Source organism: Nestor notabilis, unplaced genomic scaffold (assembly GCF_000696875.1).
Source record: "Nestor notabilis isolate BGI_N333 unplaced genomic scaffold, ASM69687v1 scaffold156, whole genome shotgun sequence".
Taxonomy (NCBI): Eukaryota; Metazoa; Chordata; class Aves; order Psittaciformes; family Psittacidae; genus Nestor; species Nestor notabilis.
In genome coordinates, this window is record NW_009931261.1 from 94,948 (window position 1) to 117,734 (window position 22,787).

The 22,787-nt window shown below is 39.7% G+C and overlaps 1 protein-coding gene across 1 annotated transcript; it reads right to left on the reverse strand.

Annotated features, from left to right (window-relative positions):
- Positions 1 to 1,604: 1,604 nt before the first annotated feature.
- On the reverse strand, positions 1,605 to 22,487 carry LOC104406710 (transient receptor potential cation channel subfamily V member 6-like). The gene is made up of 15 exons (XM_010015792.1): positions 22,357 to 22,487; positions 12,566 to 12,663; positions 11,947 to 12,069; positions 10,793 to 10,933; positions 10,379 to 10,477; positions 9,998 to 10,173; positions 8,987 to 9,133; positions 7,997 to 8,209; positions 7,585 to 7,671; positions 6,369 to 6,445; positions 5,921 to 6,086; positions 5,599 to 5,665; positions 4,439 to 4,707; positions 3,290 to 3,396; positions 1,605 to 1,878 (listed from the first exon to the last, which is right to left on the reverse strand). Exons 1-15 carry the CDS (start codon positions 22,485 to 22,487, stop codon positions 1,605 to 1,607), a joined length of 2,175 nt encoding a protein of 724 aa, XP_010014094.1.
- Between the last annotated feature and the right edge of the window lie 300 nt (positions 22,488 to 22,787).

A 22,787-nucleotide genomic window follows, 5' to 3' on the forward strand; every position in this document is an offset into this window, starting at 1 on the left:
AGCTGCATTCCAGAGAGACAGTCATCCATTGGATCATAAATACACATTCAAGTAAGAGAAACAGGACATTTAAATAAAACCACATAATGTGTAAAGATCATGATGCTCATTACGGCACCTGCAAGAGAGGAGGTGGAGGAGATATTTGCTGTGACATCTAAATACAATCAGAAATCCACTGGATTTAGCTTTTTCATTATCTGCTTTCATTATCACAAGGTGATTTGGCTCAAAGTCTAGTGGTAGGTAATAATCCTTGGTTTCCTAAAAAACAGTTTCTGCTACTAGTCTTGGTGGACAGAAATGTTAAGACCATGGATTGCTTTCCATTTACTTCTGCTATCAGAATGAAACTTCACACTCCTGAGAATACAAAAACGCCTGAAATGACAGTCCATTTCTCTGAAAATTTGTCCATTTTTCTTTAAGTGGCTGTAGACAGATGACAAACTAACAAACTGGCACAGCATCACGTCTGGAAGGGAACTCTGTGGATGACTCAGTTCTTTGTTGGATAGTTTCAGACTTTCAGAGGCAGAGAGAGAGACTGCACACACTACATTCTGAACTGCCTCTGCAATAGCTCTTATTCATCTATCCAGCATTTCCTCTCCATTTCTTTCAGTGCTATATTGTAGCTCACTACTCAGCCTTCATTGCTCAGTCAAAGAACTACGGTTCAGAATCCTACTCTTCCACAGAAAACAAAAGACTTGCTTCAACTCACTTGGGAGGTTAATAGCTCTGCTGAAATTTCACACTGCTTAGTCACCTAACCAGGCCATTCATGCTCCCATTAGGAAAAGAAGTTTCCACTTCAGATCCTTCAGAATCCTCCAAGGAATAGCAGTTGTCTCTTCTTTTCAAAACCTTAAAGTGCATTCATATCACAACAAAATCAATCAATCAGACAAAATCACACACACACACAAAACCCAAAGAAGCAAACCAAACCAAAACCAAACTAAAACTAAACGAGTCCTGTTAAGATAGCAGTGAAAATGCAGCTAGTAGAGACTGCTTTTCTTCAGAGGGCAAAATCTGTCAAGCCCTGAATGCCAGCTGTGTAGTTATAGTCCTTTTAATCATCACTATGTCAGTAACTACTTTCATTCCTGAGCTTTGTTACAGAGTCTTTTCAGTTCCGTAGCAAATCATAAAGCAGAACTTCAGTCAGCCCTCTTTCCTATGAGAACACTGGAATTTTGTGAAACTGGAGGGAGAGATTATACTGTATGTAACAGTCTGGGAGAAGGCTTACTGATCACTTCTTTGTAAATGAGTGAAATCTTGTTGCTGGCTTTTTTTGTTCACTTCTGTAGAGCATCACAAAGCACAAAAAACTAGCACAGACATTAGCTCAACAAATCCACCAGTGTGGTGCAAATATCAGTGCAAGAGCAGAAACACACAAGTGTAGGGAGAGAAAAGACTACATTCATATATAATAGCATAGATTCCACGAACTGTTCATGAACTCTTCCCCAGCAGAGTTCTTCAAGGCTGATGGATGTGTGTAGCATGCTGGAACATGTATGAACAGCTGGAGGAGACAACTGCTGTGGCAAAAGTGATCTGTGTGGTGGTAAAAGAAAAGAGGCTTCTTAAACATTATAGACCTCCTCCTCCATGGCATGACCAACCTCCTCATGAAGCTGGTGGAAGGTGTTACGCCTAACTATCTCCCAGCCACGGTGAGAACTAGTCTTGGATGTGCTCCGTGACAATGACAAAGCAGATAGTTCCTTCTTGTACAGGATGTCCCTATTGATCTCCAGCTTTTCCAAACCTTTGTCATAGTTATCCTTATCCTGAACCTTAAACGCTTCTGTATATCGCATCATCTTGTGTTTGGTGGGATCGACCCTGTCTTCAACTCTGTAAAAGAATTAAAAAACATGAACTTAATGAAGGAGAAATGGGCCAGTTTATCAATAAAACCAAGAAGCAAGCCCCTCCCAAAAATATGCTTACTGACCTAGGCATCCCAGAAAATCTACACAGAAACAGGAAATCTTTTATAGGCACAGTGCTAGCAGATACTATCATACAATTACCTCCTAGACCTTCATCCCTGTCATTGTATTCATTACCTTATCTGCCTGTGCTTTACTGTTCTTTAACTCGTTTCCCAGTCTTGATTTGCCCTTTCCATTCTTCCAGCTGTAAGGTATTGGCAGACCTACCCCACCTGGCTCTAGCTCTAGATCTTTTGTATATATTCATCCATTTTGTTTGTTCTTGTCTTTCCTCCTCTGATACTCCATGGCTGCTAGCCTCAGGATGTTACTCTTTTGCTGAACTTTCAACTGCTCCACTTCTTCCAGCCCTCTTCTACATTATTTTTAAAATGTCTTCTGAAATACTGTCCCACCTGTATACAATGAATATGTATTCATACATGTAATTTGACAGAATTAGATCACCTCAACACTTTTCTCATAGCATCAGGTGAAGAATTGTTGCTGGGTTATTGCTCTTGCAAAGTTATATTCTGCACCTTGGACAGTGTTGCATATTAGTACCAATTTAGGTCTGCTTGTTCTGTCCAGCAAACCTGGAAATCCACAAGATCCACTCCTCTGCCAAAACCTGCAGAAAGTCCTATTTCATAGAGCCACCACCACTCTCACTTCTGTCTTTATCAGCAAAAGATGATGCACATGCCCCGGGTTTAATCTTTTCTCACCCTGGTATAAATATTAATTCAAATCAGAAATAATGAGGAATGTAGTGTTATCTAGAATACAGATAGTTTGGTATTTCTGTGCTTAAACTGAAATCCTGGACTTTGCCAGCTGATACAGTCTTTGAAATGAATAATATAGTTTATAGGTTTACATGAGAAAGAAATCTTGCCTTTAGTTATTCCTGTTTTGGTTTTCAATCATCTATAGTACATTTTATTACTGATGAATGCCTACTGGATTTATTCTGCCTCTGCCATTTCATGCATCTAGTGGACAGGGACAGCCAACCAAGCACAGCAGTGAAGTTTTGTGATACTCATTAGAAAAATTCAGGCCTGACGACCTATGCAGTTTCTGGGGCCAGTCTGTGGCTGCTGGATAAGAAAGCAACAGCTGATTTCACAAGAAATTGCACAGCAAAGCTTTTTGAGGGGAACAGTGCTTGTCTATCAGTCACAGACAGAAAACAGGTTGGGGTCTGTATTCTGGAAGGGAAGGACTCCAAACACTCCACACCAGGCCACTGGAAAGGCTCTTTATTAACATCTGCACCTTGGATTCTTCTTCTAGGATCCTTACATGCACACACGAGAACTCACCTGAGATACCATCGATCCCCGAGCCCATACTCCCGTCCACAGATCCCCGTGCGAGGCCAGAGACACCGTGGCAGTTTCCTCTCCAGCATAACAGTGGTAGCAACAACCTTTAGAATAAAAAAACCCCAACAAAACAGACAAATAAGAAAGAACTTGGATGAATTAGGAAAACGCTCTTTCAAAACGATCAGTTTCATGAGTACTGATCCATTACCATACTTCATTACAGCTCCATGCATAATGGAAAAGAAAAATCAGAGTCAACACTCCATTTATTATAGGGCAATTCACTATTGGAGTCCCATCTGTGACATGTTTTGAGGAAGCACTGGTGCTCTTAAAACACTGCTAAATGCCCTTCCTGATGGTAAAGCATAGGGTAATTAATTTGCAAGCTAGGAAGAGGACAGTATTTATATATGCATTAACTGTTGTCAGAACTTACCAAGGTGGCCACACAACTACATTTAAACATTTGACTTACTGATTTCACACAGAAAAGGATTTCCTGATGAGCAGCTATATAAATGATCTGATTGATTTCTTTTGCCTTTTGAGCAAGAGAGGCAGGCCAACTTTTCTTAATGGATCTAAAGGTATTACTGACCTACTTGCAATCATTACCTTGCATTCTGTCCCACCTCAGTCAATCCCTATAATTACAATTAAAGTCTCAGTTACACAGAACGTGATTTGTAAAAAAGGATGCAACTATAATTCTATTTAACAACAGAGCTCATGTGTAATGACCTAACAGCTAGGAAGATACAGGATGGACAAAGAGGTTGAGTGGGTTTCTAGCTGCTATTTGAAATAAGGTAGGAATACCCACAGAGCAAAGATATACTGTAAGACAGTTTCACATGGGAAGATGTGCAGAACACTAGTCTTGCACTTAGTCACTTCAGACTCATAGAAAGGATAAAAGAAATTTGGTGGCTGAGGTACGGAAGCTGTAAAACAGAATTAAAAGGACGTGGCTTATGGTATTAGCCTCTGAGAAAAGCGAAGGGCAGGGAAAGGTTTTAAAGTACCTCCTTTAAAGCATGGATGGCAGAGTAAGTAATTGCACTGTCTAGCACATTTTCCTTGAACAACTTTTCCCCTTCTTTATTAAAAATGAACACTTTACCACCTAAACTAGATTACCTGGGCTCTCCAGAGCTCATCCCGCTCATGAGCCACTCTCCAATGGGTGTCACCCATCATGGCAATTAGCAAGTTGAGCATAAGGAGCGTGGCAATGATGGCGAAGGCAAAGTACACCACACTGTACATAAAGGGCAGATCCACATCATAATTTGCAGGGCCATCAATGATAGTGAGGAACAGCTCAAAGGTGGTGAACAAGGACATGGGATAATTGTAGAACTGTCCGAGGTTTTCAGGGTTCTCTGTCTGGAAGATGATGTAAAAAGCTGGAGGAGACCAATGGGTTAAAAAAAGAGAGAGAAAGTTTAACACCTATCTCATTCCAAGAGCAACAACAGAGTCCTGCAAGGGATGCTGGCAACAAAAAGTTGTCTAGGAAAGAGCTGCATGTGTGTCTATGCTAGTGCAGTACCCAGCATAACAAGTGCAAATCTCTCACTAGAATCACTGGGCTCCATTCTAAGATTACTCAATTATTTTATTGCCTTTGTTCTCAAAATAGTGATCTTTTCTTCTTCAAGGACATAATAAATCTATGAATGTTAATCTCATTTTCCAAAGACCAGTATCACAAGTGCAGTATGTTTATAAACCTTGACTTATGTATGTGTGTGTGGAATTACATGTATTGTTCTAATTTCCATTACCTTAGAAAGAGCAAGAATTGAAACCTGAACTTGCATGAACAGAAATCAGTACTCAGAAAGTGTCCATACTCAAAGAAATAGAGGGTATACATCATCACCACCTTCGCCAGCTAACTCAGAGGGCAACCTGAGAATAAATCAAAATCCACACACTTCATTCATACTAAAGAAGTTGGCAGGGCATTACTAACATGGAGATGTTGGCCACATGGAGGTGGCTGGTCTCTTCTCCCAAGTAACAAGTGATAGAACAAAAGGAAATAGCTTCAAAATATGCCAGGGGAGGTTTAAATTTGATATTAGGAACAATTTCTCCCCGAAAGGGTGCTCAGGCATTGGAACAGGCTGCCTAGGGCAGTGGTGGAGTCACCACCCCTGGAAGTGTTCACAAACTGTGTAGACAAGGCCCTCGGTGACATGGTTCAGTGGTGGTGTTGGCAGTGCTGGGGGAATGGTTGGACTTGTTAATCTTAATTCTGTGATATTGCTGTTTTACTTTTGTAAACTCACCTGATGCAAAGCCTAGTATCACCACAGCCATGAGCCAGCAAAAGCGCATAAGATCTCCAAATATCATCTGCAGATCAAAGACAGAACCATCATAAGTGTCCCACCAAGTCACAATGCAACCCTATGTAAACCATTTTCCAGATTCTAAGACCATGAGTGGACTAAGGAAAACTTTTGCAATAAAGAAGGAATGTGAAAGTCTCAAACCCTCTGTGCAAAGAAGAGTGTGTCCATTTGCCATTAATGCTAGTCTTCCGCAGTCCTATCTCCAAAGAAGTGACATGATGTGTGTAATAAGCCCATATCTGTTTGTGTCTTATACCTTTTGGATCATGATGGTAAAGGGTCCGAGCATCTGGAAGCCTCGTGCGAAGTACATGACATTGCACCATCCTAGCACCAGGGCAAAGGACATGGGCACCACCTCACCGGTTGTGCTGGTGAGACGCATCACCATGGTTACTAGAATCATGCAAGCGTATGTGATGCTGCAAAGGAAGAAGAGACAGTGAAAAAAGTTCAGTAGAGGAATCTTACCCTCCTTTTTGTTTTATTTTCAAAACTTCCAAGCACGTACAGCCACCAGTCCAGGAGGCAAAGAACTCTCTCACTGTCAACTCTACATGTCCACTCACCTGGCTCCCTAACACACCAGCTGAGCCAATAAAAGAAATAAATCAAGAGAAGGAATACTCTAAAAGAATGGAGAAAGTGACTCATCTGGCAAAAGACAGCAAAAAAACGAGATACTTCAAAAATGGTGTACTTACACAATTATGTGGAAAGGTCCTCCTAGGATGGTTTGTCCAAAGTATTTTGCTGCTCCAACTCTAAGGATATCTGGGATCTAAGAGAGACATCCTATTGACTTTAGCACTCAGATGAATTCCTTTATACTATAAAATGTCATGATTATCACCAATATTCACAGGATCTTGGGACCAGCTGCATCTGCTTTGCTCGTTCACGGGCTGATTTCTTTATTACTTTAAACAAAGAATGACTGAGTCGGGTGGATCACTCTTGGGATAGGACAGAGATTGCTGGAAAATCTAAGAACACTTGGGCAGATCAAGAGAGTTTAGTATGTGGCAGAGAGATGTTGCAGCACAGAGCTGTGAGCCTGAAGTTCATATAGATTACTAACAGAGACCAGACAAAGAGCTGAGAGTCAGAAATGAAGACAAAAAGACCTTCTTGAGTTTGTTCTAATTCTCACTGTGTTAATTGTAGTGTAGTCCCAGAGTCCTGACCAAACACAGGAAGAAGGACCTGTCCTTCCAGAACAGATATGGGCAAAGAAAAACCTGTTGACAAGGCCTGTTTTATTTCAGTTCTCCCTGGCATCATCATTTGAGTTTTCTCATATAAAAGTTTCAGTCTTCTTTTTCATATTATAATAAAATCAAGCGGGGGAGTTATTTGTTTTAATTTAAATGACTTCGTCTTTTGTTTGAGAGAGAGAGTTCATGGTAAGGAGAATACTTAAACACGTCCACCACGTCCACCTCAGAACTCTGGCGGAGTAAGGCTCCTGTTACAGATCCACACAGTCACTGATGTCCAATTAAATATAAACTTTTCTGCGTATGCACAGAAATCACTTAATCTGGAACCCTTGAACACATGAGTATTTAGAGGCTCTAGGTGAAGAGTTTCTAAGAATATAATGCAATAGCTGGGATTCAGCTGGATCCACAGATGATTCTAACAAGAACAGTGACATTATCCTGCAGATAGTATTTGAGATTGCAGCCAATCCTTCTAATTGCTTCTTCCACACCTAGAGTCTTACTAGCACTTTATCACAGTGTCTGTTTCATCCAACAGATACTGTTGTCAGCGTCTATTGACATAGACCTATATCGAAGCACTTAGACTAAGCAAATAACCTCTACCAAGTTGTCAGCATAAACTCGTGCCTGTCTAGTAAGTAAAATCCGTCCTGATGAAACTCAAAACTATAGAGCTTACTGTTTCTCTTACCTCAAGGATCAAAATTACTACAGCTCCAATGACTGTGATTAGCTCCCCCACCAGCCTCAGCTCATCTTCATATGTCATATATGATTCCTGATTAAAAAAAAGTGAATGGAAATTAAAATTAAATTTTAAAAGGAATGAAAGGCAATTAAAAAAGAGGATGGGGGAACGGAAGGCCCACTGTGGTGTCATAAATATGAATAGGTCTGACGAGGCCACAGGAACCAGCCCAGGTCCAGCAACTGAGAACAGAGAGTTCACCATGTTTCTCACTGTCAAAGGTCAGCTGGTAGAAAGAGAGAAGGAAAGCTGCAATAGCTGTGAACTAGGAAAGACTTGGACTTTCCAGTTTAGTAGGTTAGATGAGAATTGCCCAATGCTGCCTATGGGGCCCTGGCTCCTATAGACACAGTACCTGCAGCAATTTCTGGACATAGATTGTATTGTCTCTGCTGCTTGTTTTGTTGCCTGTTCGGGGTTTCAGAGGTCGGTAGACGCAGCACATAGTGAAGCAGACCATGTAGAGTATATAGAATAAAGCCAGGAAACAGAAATAGGGACGACCATACATATTCCACTTCAGGCTCACCAGCTCCTTCACAGGTGTTAGGTCCAAGATTTGGCGTGCCTGAGAAAGATAGAAAGAAGGAATTAACTGCCATAAGGGCATTTGTTTATAAGCAAAGTAAAAATATATATAAGTAGAAAAAACTTGATAGACAGAAATAATACGGGATGGGGAGGATTGTGTTAAATAAAGTGTCTTGTGGTTCATTTCCTGTCCTGTTAGTGTTAAGGTGATTACAACTGATAGGGTAGGTTCCCTTGGAAGTCTTAAAGAGGTCTGTCTAAGCTTGCCATTACACTTTGCTATTTTGGTTTTTAGCAATACCTTCACAAGTTTTTGAGCCTACAGCAGAGATGATTTGCCCACTGTCATTAAATGAAGGGAATGAGTGGTTTTAAAATGCACTCCCCAGTTTAGGATTTCTGAACACAGGCGGGTGTCACAAGGATATTGTGAGAGTTAATCAGTATCACAGTTACAGAAAGCTCCTTGCTAGAGCTATTGTAGAGGTACTTGTTACTGATACATTTGAACCTGCTGAAAGAGAGAACTATTTACTGAATCACACAATGTCATTTCCTGTAGCTTGCTCATGTTCTTTCAATCGTCTTCAGGTTTCACACCTCAGAAGAAACTGCACATAAATCATCAGATGTAGCCAGATCATTAATAAGCTGCTACATTTCCTGTATTCCCTGCAGCACACGGTACAAAGTCCTTGCTCTATGGACACTATAAAAGAGCTTGAACATTCAAACTCATCATTCTTTTATAATCACCATGGTCTGCATCACCAGTTTGAATGTTTGAATTGAAAGCATGTGGTGCCCACAGTACCTCTCTCTTCTTGGTTGAGACAATGAGCTCAAGGAAGGACTGATCTTCAGCCCAGGAGTCAATCTCTGTGAGGTCATAGAGAACAGTGGTCAAGGGGCCAAAGGACCAAAGATTGTGCTTCCGCTTCTGCATAAGGTATTGAAACATCTGAGGAGAAAAAAAGGAGCTTGAGGATATCAGGAACTTTACCGTACATGGTGTATTTGCAATGAGAACAAAGTTGTTAAAACCTATTAATTACAATGGATTTTCCTTGAACTTGCCAGTTGTTGTTCTCATCTCTCTCAGGAACAATTACAGCAGGTTAAAAAGTTGAAGAACTTTTTCTGATTCCCATTTGATTATTAGCTCGTGCTTGAGGTGTTTTTTTAGGATGAGTTTTTTTTACTTTAAATTCTAATTAGACTGCTAAGGTTATTTAACACAGTTATACATCCCGACAATAATTTCATACGGAATTATATGTTTATTAGGAAAGAAAAATATCCTCTTACACTTTTCTACAAGTTATCAGGAAAAAGGTGTTGCAAGGGAAATGATCTTGTCCTTTGCAGATCTACAGAAGTAACCCTAAACACCTTTGTCTTTTTGTTAAGGGAGAGGATGAGAGTTTACATTAAATACTGAGTTCTTGTCTATTAATAAATGTCTGTGGGTACCTGAAGAAGTTTCCCATGTGTCACATTTAGGGTTATGAAATCTAGACATCAAAGATAATAATTTCAGCTAGACTTTCAAATAAATTAATGGGGGGGTGGGGGTGGTATGTATCTTTATGTTAACACCTTTTCAACTTAAATACTTCAAAAAATTGAGTCAGAGGAGTTTTTCTTTAAGCATTGTTCCTTTCATTAGGATAAAGAAATTTCTTATAAAGGATTTTCTTACGAAGGATTTGTTATGTGTCTTCTAGCCCCTAAGAACATGCACAAACTCCCTTAGTGTGGATGATGTTATTTCAAGTTCTCTGTTTCTCTTTTATATGGAAGCATCTGTGTCACAGGAACTCACCACAGTGTTACCCTCAACTCCAGCCAGTTTGAATGGAGTAAGCCCCTCATTGTTAGGAATCAACTCAAGTGATCCTGGTCCTTCTTTGTTCCTGTCATAGGAGAGTATCAGGCTGTACATATGGCAGGCAAACGTCTTATTAGGTTGGAGAACCAGGATGTGAAGAACAGTGTTACCTATAAAGGAAGCAGACCAGATAAAGTATGTGGAATTGCCCAGCCCTGTGCAAAGACTGGCAATTGACTGATGGCTTTAATTTGCCTCACATCCCTCAACCCTCAGCTGTTTGTAATGAGAGAAAAATATGTGCATGCATAGATAATCTCATTTAAAAGTGTCCATGTACACTGTGTCCAACTCACTAGGCCCCACAGCACATACCCAGATAATCTTGAGCTCTAATATCAGCTCCATTTTCAATGAGCAACTGTACAATTTCCTCATTTCCCACACAAGCAGCAAATGACAAAACATGCTCCCCTGCAAAGACAGGAATTGGGAGAAACAACATTAAGAATCCAGGATAATTGAAATTAAATCGTTTTAATGCAATATATATTTTTGTATACGTGCAAATATTTACACCTGTATGATTTATATATTTATATTTCTGTAGTATTTACATATTCAGGTGGAGTGTTACTGTCTGCTAAATGATGTGTGATTGATGACACTTGGAGACATGAGTCTCTACTCAACCAGTTTAGATGGCGACTGAAGCAAGCCTCCCATGTATTTCCCCATCACTCTGCTGGTTCCCTTCCATAGCAGCAAGGGGAGAAGATAAGGGTGTACCGAAATAGAGAAGGTTCTGGGAGCTGCGCCTGAAGAAGTGCCCAGTAGCCCGTGCTGTGCAGGCGTTGGCTCCTCTCTTGAGTAAAGCCTTCACCAAGGTGATGTTTTGGTTCACTGCTGCAATGTGGAGAGCTGTCTGGCCTGTAAGACACAGAAATAAAACCTCACCTTCCAAGAAAGCAACTTCAGGCTGATCAGTAGCCTGCAGTTCGCATTTCAGTTATGGTAAATCTAAGGTTTTTGGGAGTGCACCCATAGCGGCTATATGATTTAGCTTTGAAGTTATCCCTGTTGTCTGCAAAGGGTTGGACTACAGCTTTTCCAGCGATTCCATTCTACTGAAATTTTCTTATGAATTCACAAAAACTGACGTTACAACTTGCCAAAAAAAAAACCAAACAAAAAGAACAAACACCCCGCCCAAAGAAAAAAAAAACCAAAAAACCCAGACCCCCCCCCCCCCCCCAAAAAAAAAAAACACCAAACCAAAAAAACCCAACAGGATGCCCTTTCTAGATTTTTGCTGGTGGAAAACAAGACATGCCATCCTCTTCCAGAAATTACACTGAAAGTCGTGGGACACGAAGACCAAGTCAAGACAAAGCTCCCAAAGAAGACTTACTCTAATCCTTCAAACTAGGTATTAGAATTTTTAACACCCCACCATTATTATTTTTGTGGTTTCAAGATCCTTTCTAGCCTTTCTGTGTAGTCAACCAGAACCATCCTTCAAAAACCTGGCTCAGTCGAGACTCAAAAGCAGTGGCCACAATTTTTTCAATCCTGTTCTTTGTCAACCAAAAACCTACTTTTCTCTTTTCAGACATGGGGTAGGGATCCCGTTTGTTACAAATGAGTATGCCAGAAAGTAAAATATACATTTCCTTGCAATCTTACTATAGCAAACAGGCCCATATGTGGTTAAGGGTTTGGCAGTTACGCATTTGCATGTTTGTACATGTGCATACTTGGGTTTAATGTAATTCCACCTTTCACAAATGGTCAGTAGCCATCTGTATGTTGGTTTTGCTATGTAACAGTTCAGCACTATATTTAACCAGGAACAGTATAAGCCTCTTTCCTAATAGTACAGGTGGTACTTCCTCTCTCCCCCTGCAGGGAATCCTGCCCATCTTCATTCCCTGAGATGTCACCTTCATAGAGCTCTGATGTCATCCTCTCATTGACAAGCTCAGGAGCTGCTTCCATCAGAGTCACTGCTGTCTCTATATTATCATACAAGGCAGCTACATGAAGGGCGGTCTCCCCCACTGCACCTAGAAACAGTAGGAGAAGCATGAGAGTCATGTAGACAGTCAACTATATGTGATAAAAGCAGAAATTTATGTATTGGGGTGGAGAACTACAGGAGTGCTAGTCCCTCCTCGAGTACTGCCAGGTGCTGCCTCATAATACAACGTGTTAACAGCCTCAAAACTAGTCTCTGTCCTTCACTCCATCAGAATCTAAAAGCTGAACAGAGACTTCAGGTGTTTGTGACAGCAGACTCAGGCATGAAGTGGATGAGCACACAGCGCTTCCAAAAAAAGGCCCATTCGAGCTGTAAGCATCTTATCTTCCCATTCCTTTAGGGTTTGATCAGCTCTCCAAGTCAGAAAACTCACTTTGTTGCAAAGCTGCTAACACAGAGTTAAGTAGTTTGAGTTTACTAAGGCAAATGTTTCAGAAAACTAACAAACATACTACTCTACTCATTTTAAAAGCTGCCTCTTGCTTCCATAGAAAACCATTTGTTGCAAATAATTGAGTTACCTCTCTGATAGATATCACATGTTCCATCAGTGAGAAGTTTCCTAATGGCTGGGAGGTTGTTCTCTTTGGCAGCCTGGAGGAGTGGGGATTCCCAGATCCTATAGTCAAGAAAAAGGGTCTGATAAGGAATGTAGTAAAACACATGGTGCCTTTCTCCAGAGCTGTCATGGTCTTTGCTTGAGACAGGATGTATCTTCAACATTTTCACTGAAAGATTAGTAATGCACACCTACCATCTGATGTATTTTTTGAATGCAAAAAAAAAGAACTAGCACAAGCAAATGTAGTTCTAAAAACCCAGGTAATTCATCATCTCTTGACTTACTGACACTTAACCATATGGTGGCAGCAAAGGGAAAGACGGGAGAAATGAATAACCAACTCCAAAATGTTTCTGGTTTACATATCCTACGTGTTGAGGCACAGAAAACAGCAAATGATGGGTCATATAACCCCTCCTGCCAGTAGACTAGTCGTCTCAGAAGCCAGAAAAAGCCAGAAGTTTTTTCACACAGCGTCTAAATTACTCCAATAAATGGATGGAAAAGTGCCAACAAGCATTCACTCTGTATCTGAGCAATGCTTCCTAAGGTATAATTAATAGAATGAGCTCTGAATGTAGTTCCTCATCATACGAAGTTATGAAGAAAAATTTGAAAGCCCAGTTATACTATTATTTTTTCTCTTATGCTGAGAAAATTGAGGAAATTGTTGAGAACTGAAATGTATGCCAGTCCTGGGCATGCCTTCGAGCAAGTGCCAGACTGAATGGTTCACTTGTAGTTGAAGAATGCCCTTGAGTCTTCCCTGGCTCTGAGTTACTCTGTAGATCCTTTGGGGCTGATTAAGAATTCACAAGGACAGTCACCAAACTTCACTACAGCAAGATCCTTTGGTGCAAACAGCAGGTCAAGAGAAGTGATCCTCCCCCTCTGCTCAGCTCTGGTAAGATCATCCCTAGAGCCCTGTGTCCAGTTCTAGGATCCTCAGTACGAGGACATATTGACCTACTGAAGAGAGATCAGCAAAGGGCCACAAAGATGATTATGGGACTACAACATTTGTCACATGTGGAAAGGCTGAGAGAACTGGAACTGTTTAGCCTGGAGAAGGTGCCATTCTTGCCAATGTGTATAAGTTCCTGAAGCGATAGTGCAAAGAGTTACCTGCAACACCTGCTTGCTCAGGATCCAAATAAGCTTTGCCAATGTTCAAAATAATGAGTTGGCTGCCAAAAACCACAAAAAATAGAACAAAATCTACTAATTTGGGGTAAGTATGTATGTTATCCTCAAAAATTTTCAAATTTATCTTTTGATTTATATATCATGTCTTGGGAGGGTTTTTTAATTTTTGTTTATATATGAATAACTAATTCTAAATAGCCCAAGTTCAGGAGCTAAAGATTTAAGAACACCCTCAAACCCAAAGAAACAGCCTAGCTCTTATGAATTTCCAGTATGAAATAGAAAGAGATTCCTCTCTCAAAATAGGGAAAGTTCAGTTTTAGATCTCTATTCAGGTGCAAATTTCATGCTTTCTCACACCTCTGCTTTCTTGTAGTGCAGATATTTAATTCGTTCTTAATTGTCTAGTATGGCTCAGGCCATGCTGTGATCTGTGATGTGGAATAAGTCTAACAAACACTGTAGAACAATGACAAAAAGTCAAGCTGATATGAACAAGGAGAACTTCAAGCCTTCTTTTCCTATCAGACCCAGTCTGTCCTTTCAGTACACTGTAACAGCCACCAATAGACTGGATGTTAGTCTCACACATACACAAAAAAGCATGTGGGACAAAGATATTAGTCAAATCATATACCTGGAAATATATTCAATGCTTTATCCTCATGATGTCTCAGATTTTTTTTCGTTGTATTCTGGCATTATTTAGTTACAAGATTTTGGAGGTACAGCTTATAGGGCAAATACCATATAAAGCAATAGGCATTTTGCACTTTGTGATGAGACTGATGTTAGACTATATTATCTATGAAAATAACTCTATCATAAGCCACAAGCAAACCCACAGCAGAGAAAGAGGCAGAGAGAATATAAATGGCCCATTGCACAAAATGTTTTCTCAGAACTTGTGCTTATTAGGTATTGGATAACTTAACAATAGAACTATAGGAAAGCAGGCACATAGATTCTGTGTCTCACAGAAAGATGTATTTCTTGGTTTAAATTAGTCTTTTATTAACAATAGAATCTTGATGAAAGCAAAATTATTTTATTTGCCATTATCTCTAGATTTAATCTACATGAAATGTCCAAGTTCTACACATTTTGTATCAGAAAGATAGTGATTCAATTCAGAGAACTTGGGGGATAAAGAAAAAATATCAGAATTATACAGATAAATAGGAATCATCTGAATAAGTGTAAATTAATGGGCATGGATTACAACTAATAGAAATAACTAAACATTTTATCTATCATTCCATAAAAGGAGCATTTCCTGTCACCAACAGCACCCCGTTATTTAAGTCATGAGAAATTAAACCAGAAAAACAGCGATGAACACAGGAGAAACAAAAATGTTCAGAATATAAAGAACAAACGAACAAACGAGGGAGCTGTTCTGAGGTATTTTTAAGTGTCCTTCAAACTCTTTGCCTTGCTGCTTTGAGAAGAATTTTTTCTTTAGTTCACTCGTGTCAGCTGCATTAGTTGCTAATTACAAGGTGATTTGATAAGAACTTTGCATCTAGGATCAGACAAACAGGAACAAAATAAAGTGTAGTTCTGAGCAAAAGTTGAAAGACTCGGTATAAGTGAAGCAAGTTTGCCACCTCTGCCATTATTTTGACTGTGTAGGACACTGTCTTCCTGGAGAATGTCAAGTTTCAGAGGCAGGAAGTGAGAAGGAGGTGATGTTTCAGTAGTATAAGCAATGCTACAATTAATATGTTGATGCTTTATGTGGTAAGCCTTTATCCCTCAAATGACCTCAGAGAGGAGGAAGGATTGGCTAAGAGAGTGTGGGACGACACAAACAAAATACCTTTCTCACAAAATTCTCCAAAGCCCTTGTAAACAACTAAAAAACTCACAAGCCCACTGAGAGGGATACACCTAATAACTACCATTCACAGCTTTCAGAAATTTAGGGCAAAATTGTCAAGTTTTTCTACTTACTGTAGGAACCTTCAGCTGGGCCTGAAGAACCCAGAAGTGTTGATAAATGTCATAGCACACTGCCTCTCATGCCTTAAGGGGCCATGACTTACATGTTTGTATCGTATGCTTTTACTCTCATTTAATTTTCTGTCCCATAATTGTGGAAACATTTTACTATCATTTAAAACATACCATTACAATTATAAACTCTTTTTTAATACATTACAGCAATGTACTGAGCATATAAATGTTAACTACTAGGCGAGACAAATTCACTAATATAAAAAAAGTAAAAAGAAGTCACCTGAATCTAGATCCTTCAAATCATTTTAATTTCTTTAAGCTCTGGACATTTAACCAATTTTATTCTTGACCCATCAAACACAGGGTGAATTTTGCTTTTTACAACTCTAGTTCCTGTGCATCAAAGCAGTAGCAGGTAAAATCTGTAACTTAGTCTCTTAACAAAGCTGCCTACAGTAGATGCTTCGTTTCCACAAAGTGCCATTATGTCACCGAATGGAGAGGGTGGCTTTCAGAGAATTATTCAGCTGAGACCTATTTAGACACTCTGAGAAGATAATTCAGCACACCTAGGTTAAGCTCTGGTTCTAAATCATTCCCTTCATCACCTATGGAGTCAAGGGACACTAAACTAGTAATTTAGCCAGGTAAGTTGGGTCTGGTAACACTAGGCAGTACTGATGCTGACTTACAGGATCAGTTTGGAGTAAGCACAGCTACATAGCTAACCATTAGTTCTCATGAGCTATGAAAACCATAACACTATTTACCCAGAAGTGCTTCTGGGTTCTTCTCACTGAGCTAAGTAATATAGCTATGTTGAGGCACTTAGTAAACCTTGATCTCGCATTACTATCAGCCAGTATTCTTAACAGTCGATTCAAAGATATGCTCAGGAAGCTGTGAACTGTTTTTCAATATAGATGAGGACAAAGTCAGGAACACCCCAAAAACCATTGTGAAACAAAGAGAAGTTAGAATGCAGGTCAGATTCTGACTGAAGGAGTCATGTAAAACAGTTTTAAACAAAGTTAAGGATTTCACAAGCACTTTCTGCTGGTAATATGTACCCTTTTGGATTTACAGCTTCTTAAGCACTTCCTTTGGAGTGCATCCCGCTCTTTTGAAGAGCTAAAGAATGCAATGACAAGTCCATAAGTCTTAACTCTATTATAAGAAAAAAAAGAATTTGGATTTATGGGATTATTCTTTTAAAACAAGGAAATATGTTAAATATGTGAACTGTCTGGACAACAACTAATCTGAAGCTTCTTTTCCAAGACTGAGCTCACCAGAGATGTAACAGAGCATCTCTTTCTCTTCTTTCCTTCCCTTCCCACATTCTATTAGTTGAGTCATCCACTGTAGGGAATTTTCATATTGTTTGTTCTAGTTTAAGTTTGACATCTGCTAGCTTCATGCTTTAACCCTTCAACCCATGGCTACGTCAGTTACTGAGGGTCTAAAACAATTCTATTTGTGAGAGTTATAAATTCATCAGCAGGATATTATTTCAGTTTTCTTTTCTTTCCCCATTGAGGTCTCAGAATATCCATGCTCAATACCTCATCATGAAATCACCATCTTCTCCCTCCCTTCTGCTAGTATGTTTATGTAAATATGCGCTAGAAGTCAGGAGAGCAGAGGAGTGCTCAGAGAAAGCTAACCAGCCAGAAAGAGGATCAAAGCAATCATCTAACAAATGCTAAAGAATGACTTAGGAAGTAGTAGTGCAAAGTGAAAAGGAGACAAGTAACAGGGGCTTGGACAATCAACAGGGTAGGCAAATTTCTTCAACACTGACAGAAAGACTCAGCAAATTAACTGGAACCTCTTGTGTGTACATGTTGAAGCTCCTTCACCGTAAACAAAGCTGCTCTGGAAATTAACAGGTTACTCACTGCCAATACTACCAGACAAGAAACCAATAGGGAAGTCTTATTCCTTTAGGTATCTACCACACTAAGCAACAGAAATCTTGCTCAGTCTCTTCCAGCAGGGTTATCTCCTTGCATTAATCTCATTTTTTTAGTTCTGCATGAGACCATTCAAGAATAATGTCAACTAGACCTGGATCAACGCTTCAGCAGATGTTAGTTATTTATTATCATTGAGTTTTTCATGAAACAGATTCATTCTCTGAAGAATAATCTCATCCTGCATCAAAACTTCCAACCCTCTTCAATAGAGATTTTCTTGCAGTTTTATTTTAGGTTGTGTTCCTCACCCTGTGTCTAATTAGTTTAACAGATTTTTCGTTTCCAGTGGTTTGTTTTTCAGGGCACAAATTTCATGTTTGCTTCTTCACAAGGAAAACTGTAGCTAAGTTTAAGAAAGAAAACAGCTTCCTAAATGTGAGCCATAAGCCACATCTTAGGCACTGAGCTCAGATGTGTGTATACCTGTGCATTACTGGGGAAACCTGAGTTCTGGAGGACCTTTACACTTGTGACTTTAAGGAATTTTGTTCTCCATTATTAGACTCAAAACTTTCATTAGGATGAAGGTGTAACAGCGTAAGAAAAGACCAGAAACACTGCCTTTAACTTTATTTTACATGCAGCAGGAGTTTCCCACAGGCTGTTATCTGCATCTTGACTATTTAAAAGTACTTATTGAAACATATTACAAAGGAAGTGGCGGAATTGGGAACAGGCATCTTTATTTCATTGTCACCTCTGGGAGCAAAGGAACTGACATACTTGTGGATTTTAAGACAGGACAGTCCCATGTTAATTAGTGCACTGAAATTCAGTAATGTTGTTCAAACAAACGGTGGTGTCACCAAAATACAGTGACATCTCTAATTCACTACCACCTTGAGAAAGATTTGTCTAGAAGCTGAAGGCTCTCTGTGTCCCTGTACAACTCTTAAGTGTCCCGATTTCAGATGTAGTAGAGTCAATTCTCTTCCTAGCAGCTGGTGCAGCGCTGTGTTTCAGCTTTAGTCTTGAGGATAACACACCAATGCTTCAGTTGTTGCTCAGTTGTGCTTACCCTGATCAAGGACTTTTCAGTATCTCTCACTCTGCCAGTGAGGAGGCGCACAGAAAGCTGGGAGGAAGCAGATACAGGACTCCTGATCCAAACTAGCCAAAGGGGTAAATCCATCCCACAGCACATCATGCCTAGTATATAAACTGTGGGGAATTACTGGAAGGGACCAATCACTGTTCAGGTCACTTTATCAGCATTAGGCTGAGCTACATTTTATTTGTACCGTGTTTGTTTTCAGGGTAAGCAAAACTCTTTGCTGATATGCCTGTGAGAGTGAAGAGCCACAAAACCCCTGGAAACTAAAAGGGATCTAAAGTTCTTATTGCAACATTTTTTGAATGACTATAGCTTTCTGCAAGTTATGCAGGTTTTCCCAAGGACCTCCAATGCATTATTTCTCAAAGCAGTTTTATATTGTTAATTAGTGGGTAAAAATGCTTTGGTTTTATTTTTGTTAATGTACCACTCCAATGTTTTATTGTCATTAGAATAATTAAGCCTCAGAACATGCCATGAAGGCCAGCTGGTACCAGTAATCCCTAAGCAGCAGCTGGGAAAGAGGAGACACAGAATATAGATTATTTATCAATCAAAATTATAAAGGAAAGCAGAAAGGCAAAGTGTCCCAGATCCAGGTACCCACTTGCTCTAATTTATTAGTTATTTTTTATGAAAAGTCAAGTTCTTGTATGGTAGAATTTATATAATTAGATGTTAAGGAGATAACCCTCTTCCTCTGAAGGCCAGACCTAAAGAAATAAGGCAATGGCTCTTATAATTTCTGGAGGATCTACTACACTGTGACAGCCATGCAATTCCTGCTCCCCTGTGTCATACCCAGATTTTCATATGTATTTATTGCTTTGTTCCCCATGATTATGAACTATGTTGGGGTTTTATGTTTGTGTTCTCCAGGCTATACAGATCTCAGTTTATGCCCACAAATAATACTAGAAAAGACACACAAGATGTGACCAGTATCTCTGGGACTCCACACTGACCTACAGGCTGTTTAAATAAAGTTTTGAACGGGAAGAAACCAGCAGATTAAGGCAAAATAAACTCAAAGTCCTCTTTAATTATGAGATCAACTGCTAATAAGATTCAAAGAACTACTACACATGAAGAAAGAGAATGAACAGCAACTCCAGTGAATGTGAGAATAACAAAAGGAGTTAACTTTCAGGTATAGTCATCACCAGCTGTAGGACAGGAAAAAGCACTGTTCTCTTGCAGACTTTCTGTATGTAGTTAGAGCGAACTACTTAACTAAGTAGTATTTACCACTGCCTTTCAAAAAGATAATAGTAGAATTTAATTGCTGTTTATTACTGTATATAGTCCAGCACCATTAACACTGAGAAGAACTCAAGCTGAAGCCACAACACCGCAGTTCCACACACACAAAAAAAAAAGACAGGATGAAGTAAAAACCTTCTTGTCTTACAAGAATTTTTCCACAGAAGCAGAAGTTTTGTAAGAGTAGTTCATATACAAGTCACCACAGAAGGCTTTCCTGGTGTGTATTTCTATCTGTACGTAACTAAGAACATGAGAACAATAAAAGTGATTCCAGTCTCCGGGAAGATTTTCATTTTCTTTCTGCTCAAACTCTGAGTATCTCTGAGGACAAGAAAGGAAAGGAAAGAGTAGGATAACAACAGGGAGAAATGGTCCTGTCCCTCTCTGGAAAAGAGTATCCAAATGTTGGCACTATGTAATTTCTGACCAAATACCAGAAAACTAATTTACATTAGTTGAAAGCTGTGGGAAATGTATACACCTAAACCAGCAGGGAACAGCTGTGTCCCCATGCAACCCTGGTTTCACAGACGATGATATTGTATACACTACATGTGTTGTTACGTGGAGTTTTATGAAGAAACAAGAAATGTTAGTTTTGGGGAGCACTGGGGTTTGCACCATACTGCTCTAAGAGAAGTTTACGGAGAAGGGTCTATATGCCTAACAGTTTTTGTTTTCCTCTAACATTAGCAATACACAAGATGTCTGTGGGCCTGCAGCACATGACTAATGAGGATTGTCAAGCAAAGGCTGGATGGCAATCAAATAGCAGCCTATCTGAAAGGGACCAATGAAAAGGAAGGAGCCAAATCCTTCTTGGTAACAGCACATGGTAAAATAAGGGGCTACAGCATCAAATGATGATTTTGGAGGTTCAGGATGAACATTTGGAAAAAACCCTTTTTCAGTAGGCAGTTACTATGACACTGTGGTGGGTATCTGAAGGTGTGGTAGAATCTCTGTCCTTGGAGGCTGTCAGGACTGAGCTAGAAAAAGCCAAACCAATGTGATCTCTTGCTGGCAATAGTCCAGCTTCAAGTGTGAGGTTAGGTAGGGATCTCCAGATGCCCCTTCCACATATCTATGACTTAAAAATGTGAAGATAATGCTATAATTATAAAAATATTAATATATTTAGACTTTTGCACACATTCATTTGGATATTACAGAATCTGCTGAAAGTTTATTTTTCAGGTACCTGTGACACTTTTCATGAGCATTCAATGGAGACACTATTGTTCCCACTATGCCTCCCATTTTAAGTGTATTTAAGTCCTACTTCCCTGAAGAAAAATAGAACAGGCTCTTGTTATTTGGTTAGAAGTTAGATGATGATAGATGTAAGTCCTTTCCTTAAAAACATATGTCCATTTGTCCCTCTTAAGGTACTTTCCTAGTTATTTCTGTACATGTATGTGTGTATACATACATACGTATGGGAAGACAGATAGATATTGTCCCACACAACCACCTTTATGTCCCCAGAGATGCTCAGAGTTTTGTGAGGGGAAAAAAAAAAACCAACCAAATCTTACCAGGGACTGGAAGCAATTTGTTATTTGAGTGCTTTGGTGTTTGCACATTCAGAAATGACAAGCAACAATGAAAAACAGATGCAGCTGGATTTCCATGAATGCTCCTGCACTACTGTGTGTGGAGGGAGCAACCCTGCACAGCAGTAACAACCAACCTAGATTCAATATTTACTTGCAAGGACACAGGCAATCTTCTTGATAATGTAATGTCTAAGAGGTATCACTGTACATGTTGACACCCAGGCTATGGGGATGAGAAACAGCAGTCCAACCCAGGAAGTGCCTGACCACCATAACATGGAACAACATGAAGTCCACTCTATCCCATAGCAAGGACAGCTTTTGGAGATACAGAAAGCACAATCCTTGCAACATACACAGTATTTCAGCTGACTGCAGTACACATCTCACACACCCTTAATGATAATTAAAAACAAAAATATCCAAGTAATGCCAACAGCAACAAATACAAACAAACAAAAAACTCCAAACCAAACTCTTCTGCATTTTCTTGTAAGCTTTACCAGTGAAGCAGGAAAGACAAAAGTACATTATTAATTTGTGACTGAAGTCCTGCACTCAGGGTAATTCAATTGCAACCTAGTAAACCCACCTGTGAAAGCAGATAAGATTGGAACTCCAGAAGCATTCCACCTTGAAAGAAGAAATCTGATACAGAAAAGTGCTCCAGGGTTGTTTAAAGTTTATCTACTGGCAGAAAAGCCTAAGGGAAAAGACTGAGAATCAGCTACAGGGAGAGAGCAGCAGAAGAAAGTGAAGACAAAAAGGCTGAAATGCACTGTACCTTTTCTGCTGCAGTAAGTAGATTTCATCCAGATGTTTATCCCAGGATTTTTTGCCTTGCAACTTTTGACTTAGTCCGTTCCAGATCCGGAAATAAAAGGGTTTGCTATCCTCAAATAAACGTACCCCCATAGCACGTCTCTTTTTCTTTCTTACCTAGCTGCCTGAAAGCCAGCAATCCCCACTTTGAAAGAAGTCAGGGAAGGCTCACTGCAAGTCAGCACTTCTCAGCCCCAGTCTGTTACTTACAAAGGAGACTGTCCATCAGCTGCATCACCTGATCAAAGTACATGTAAAAACACAAAATAAAATCCCTTGTCCCTAGCAGACCATACCTTGAGCCTCGTCAAGTACTTAGTTTCCAAAATAGCCCAACCCAGAGGTGTGTCTGATTTAGAAGGAGCTCACCAGTAGCCTACCCCTCACAGAGAC

Bases quoted from the DNA above. Each gene is read 5' to 3' on its own strand.
- LOC104406710 (XM_010015792.1), bottom strand. From the start codon at position 22,487: ATGGGGGTACGTTTATTTGAGGATAGCAAACCCTTTTATTTCCGGATC. The intron at 10,478-10,792 runs GTACACCCTTAT...CTGTCTTTGCAG, and splicing joins CCAGAACCTTCTCTATTTCG to GGGAGCATGTTTTGTCATTT. The intron at 6,087-6,368 runs GTAAGTACACCA...CTTCCTTTGCAG, and splicing joins GGACCTTTCCACATAATTGT to CATCACATACGCTTGCATGA.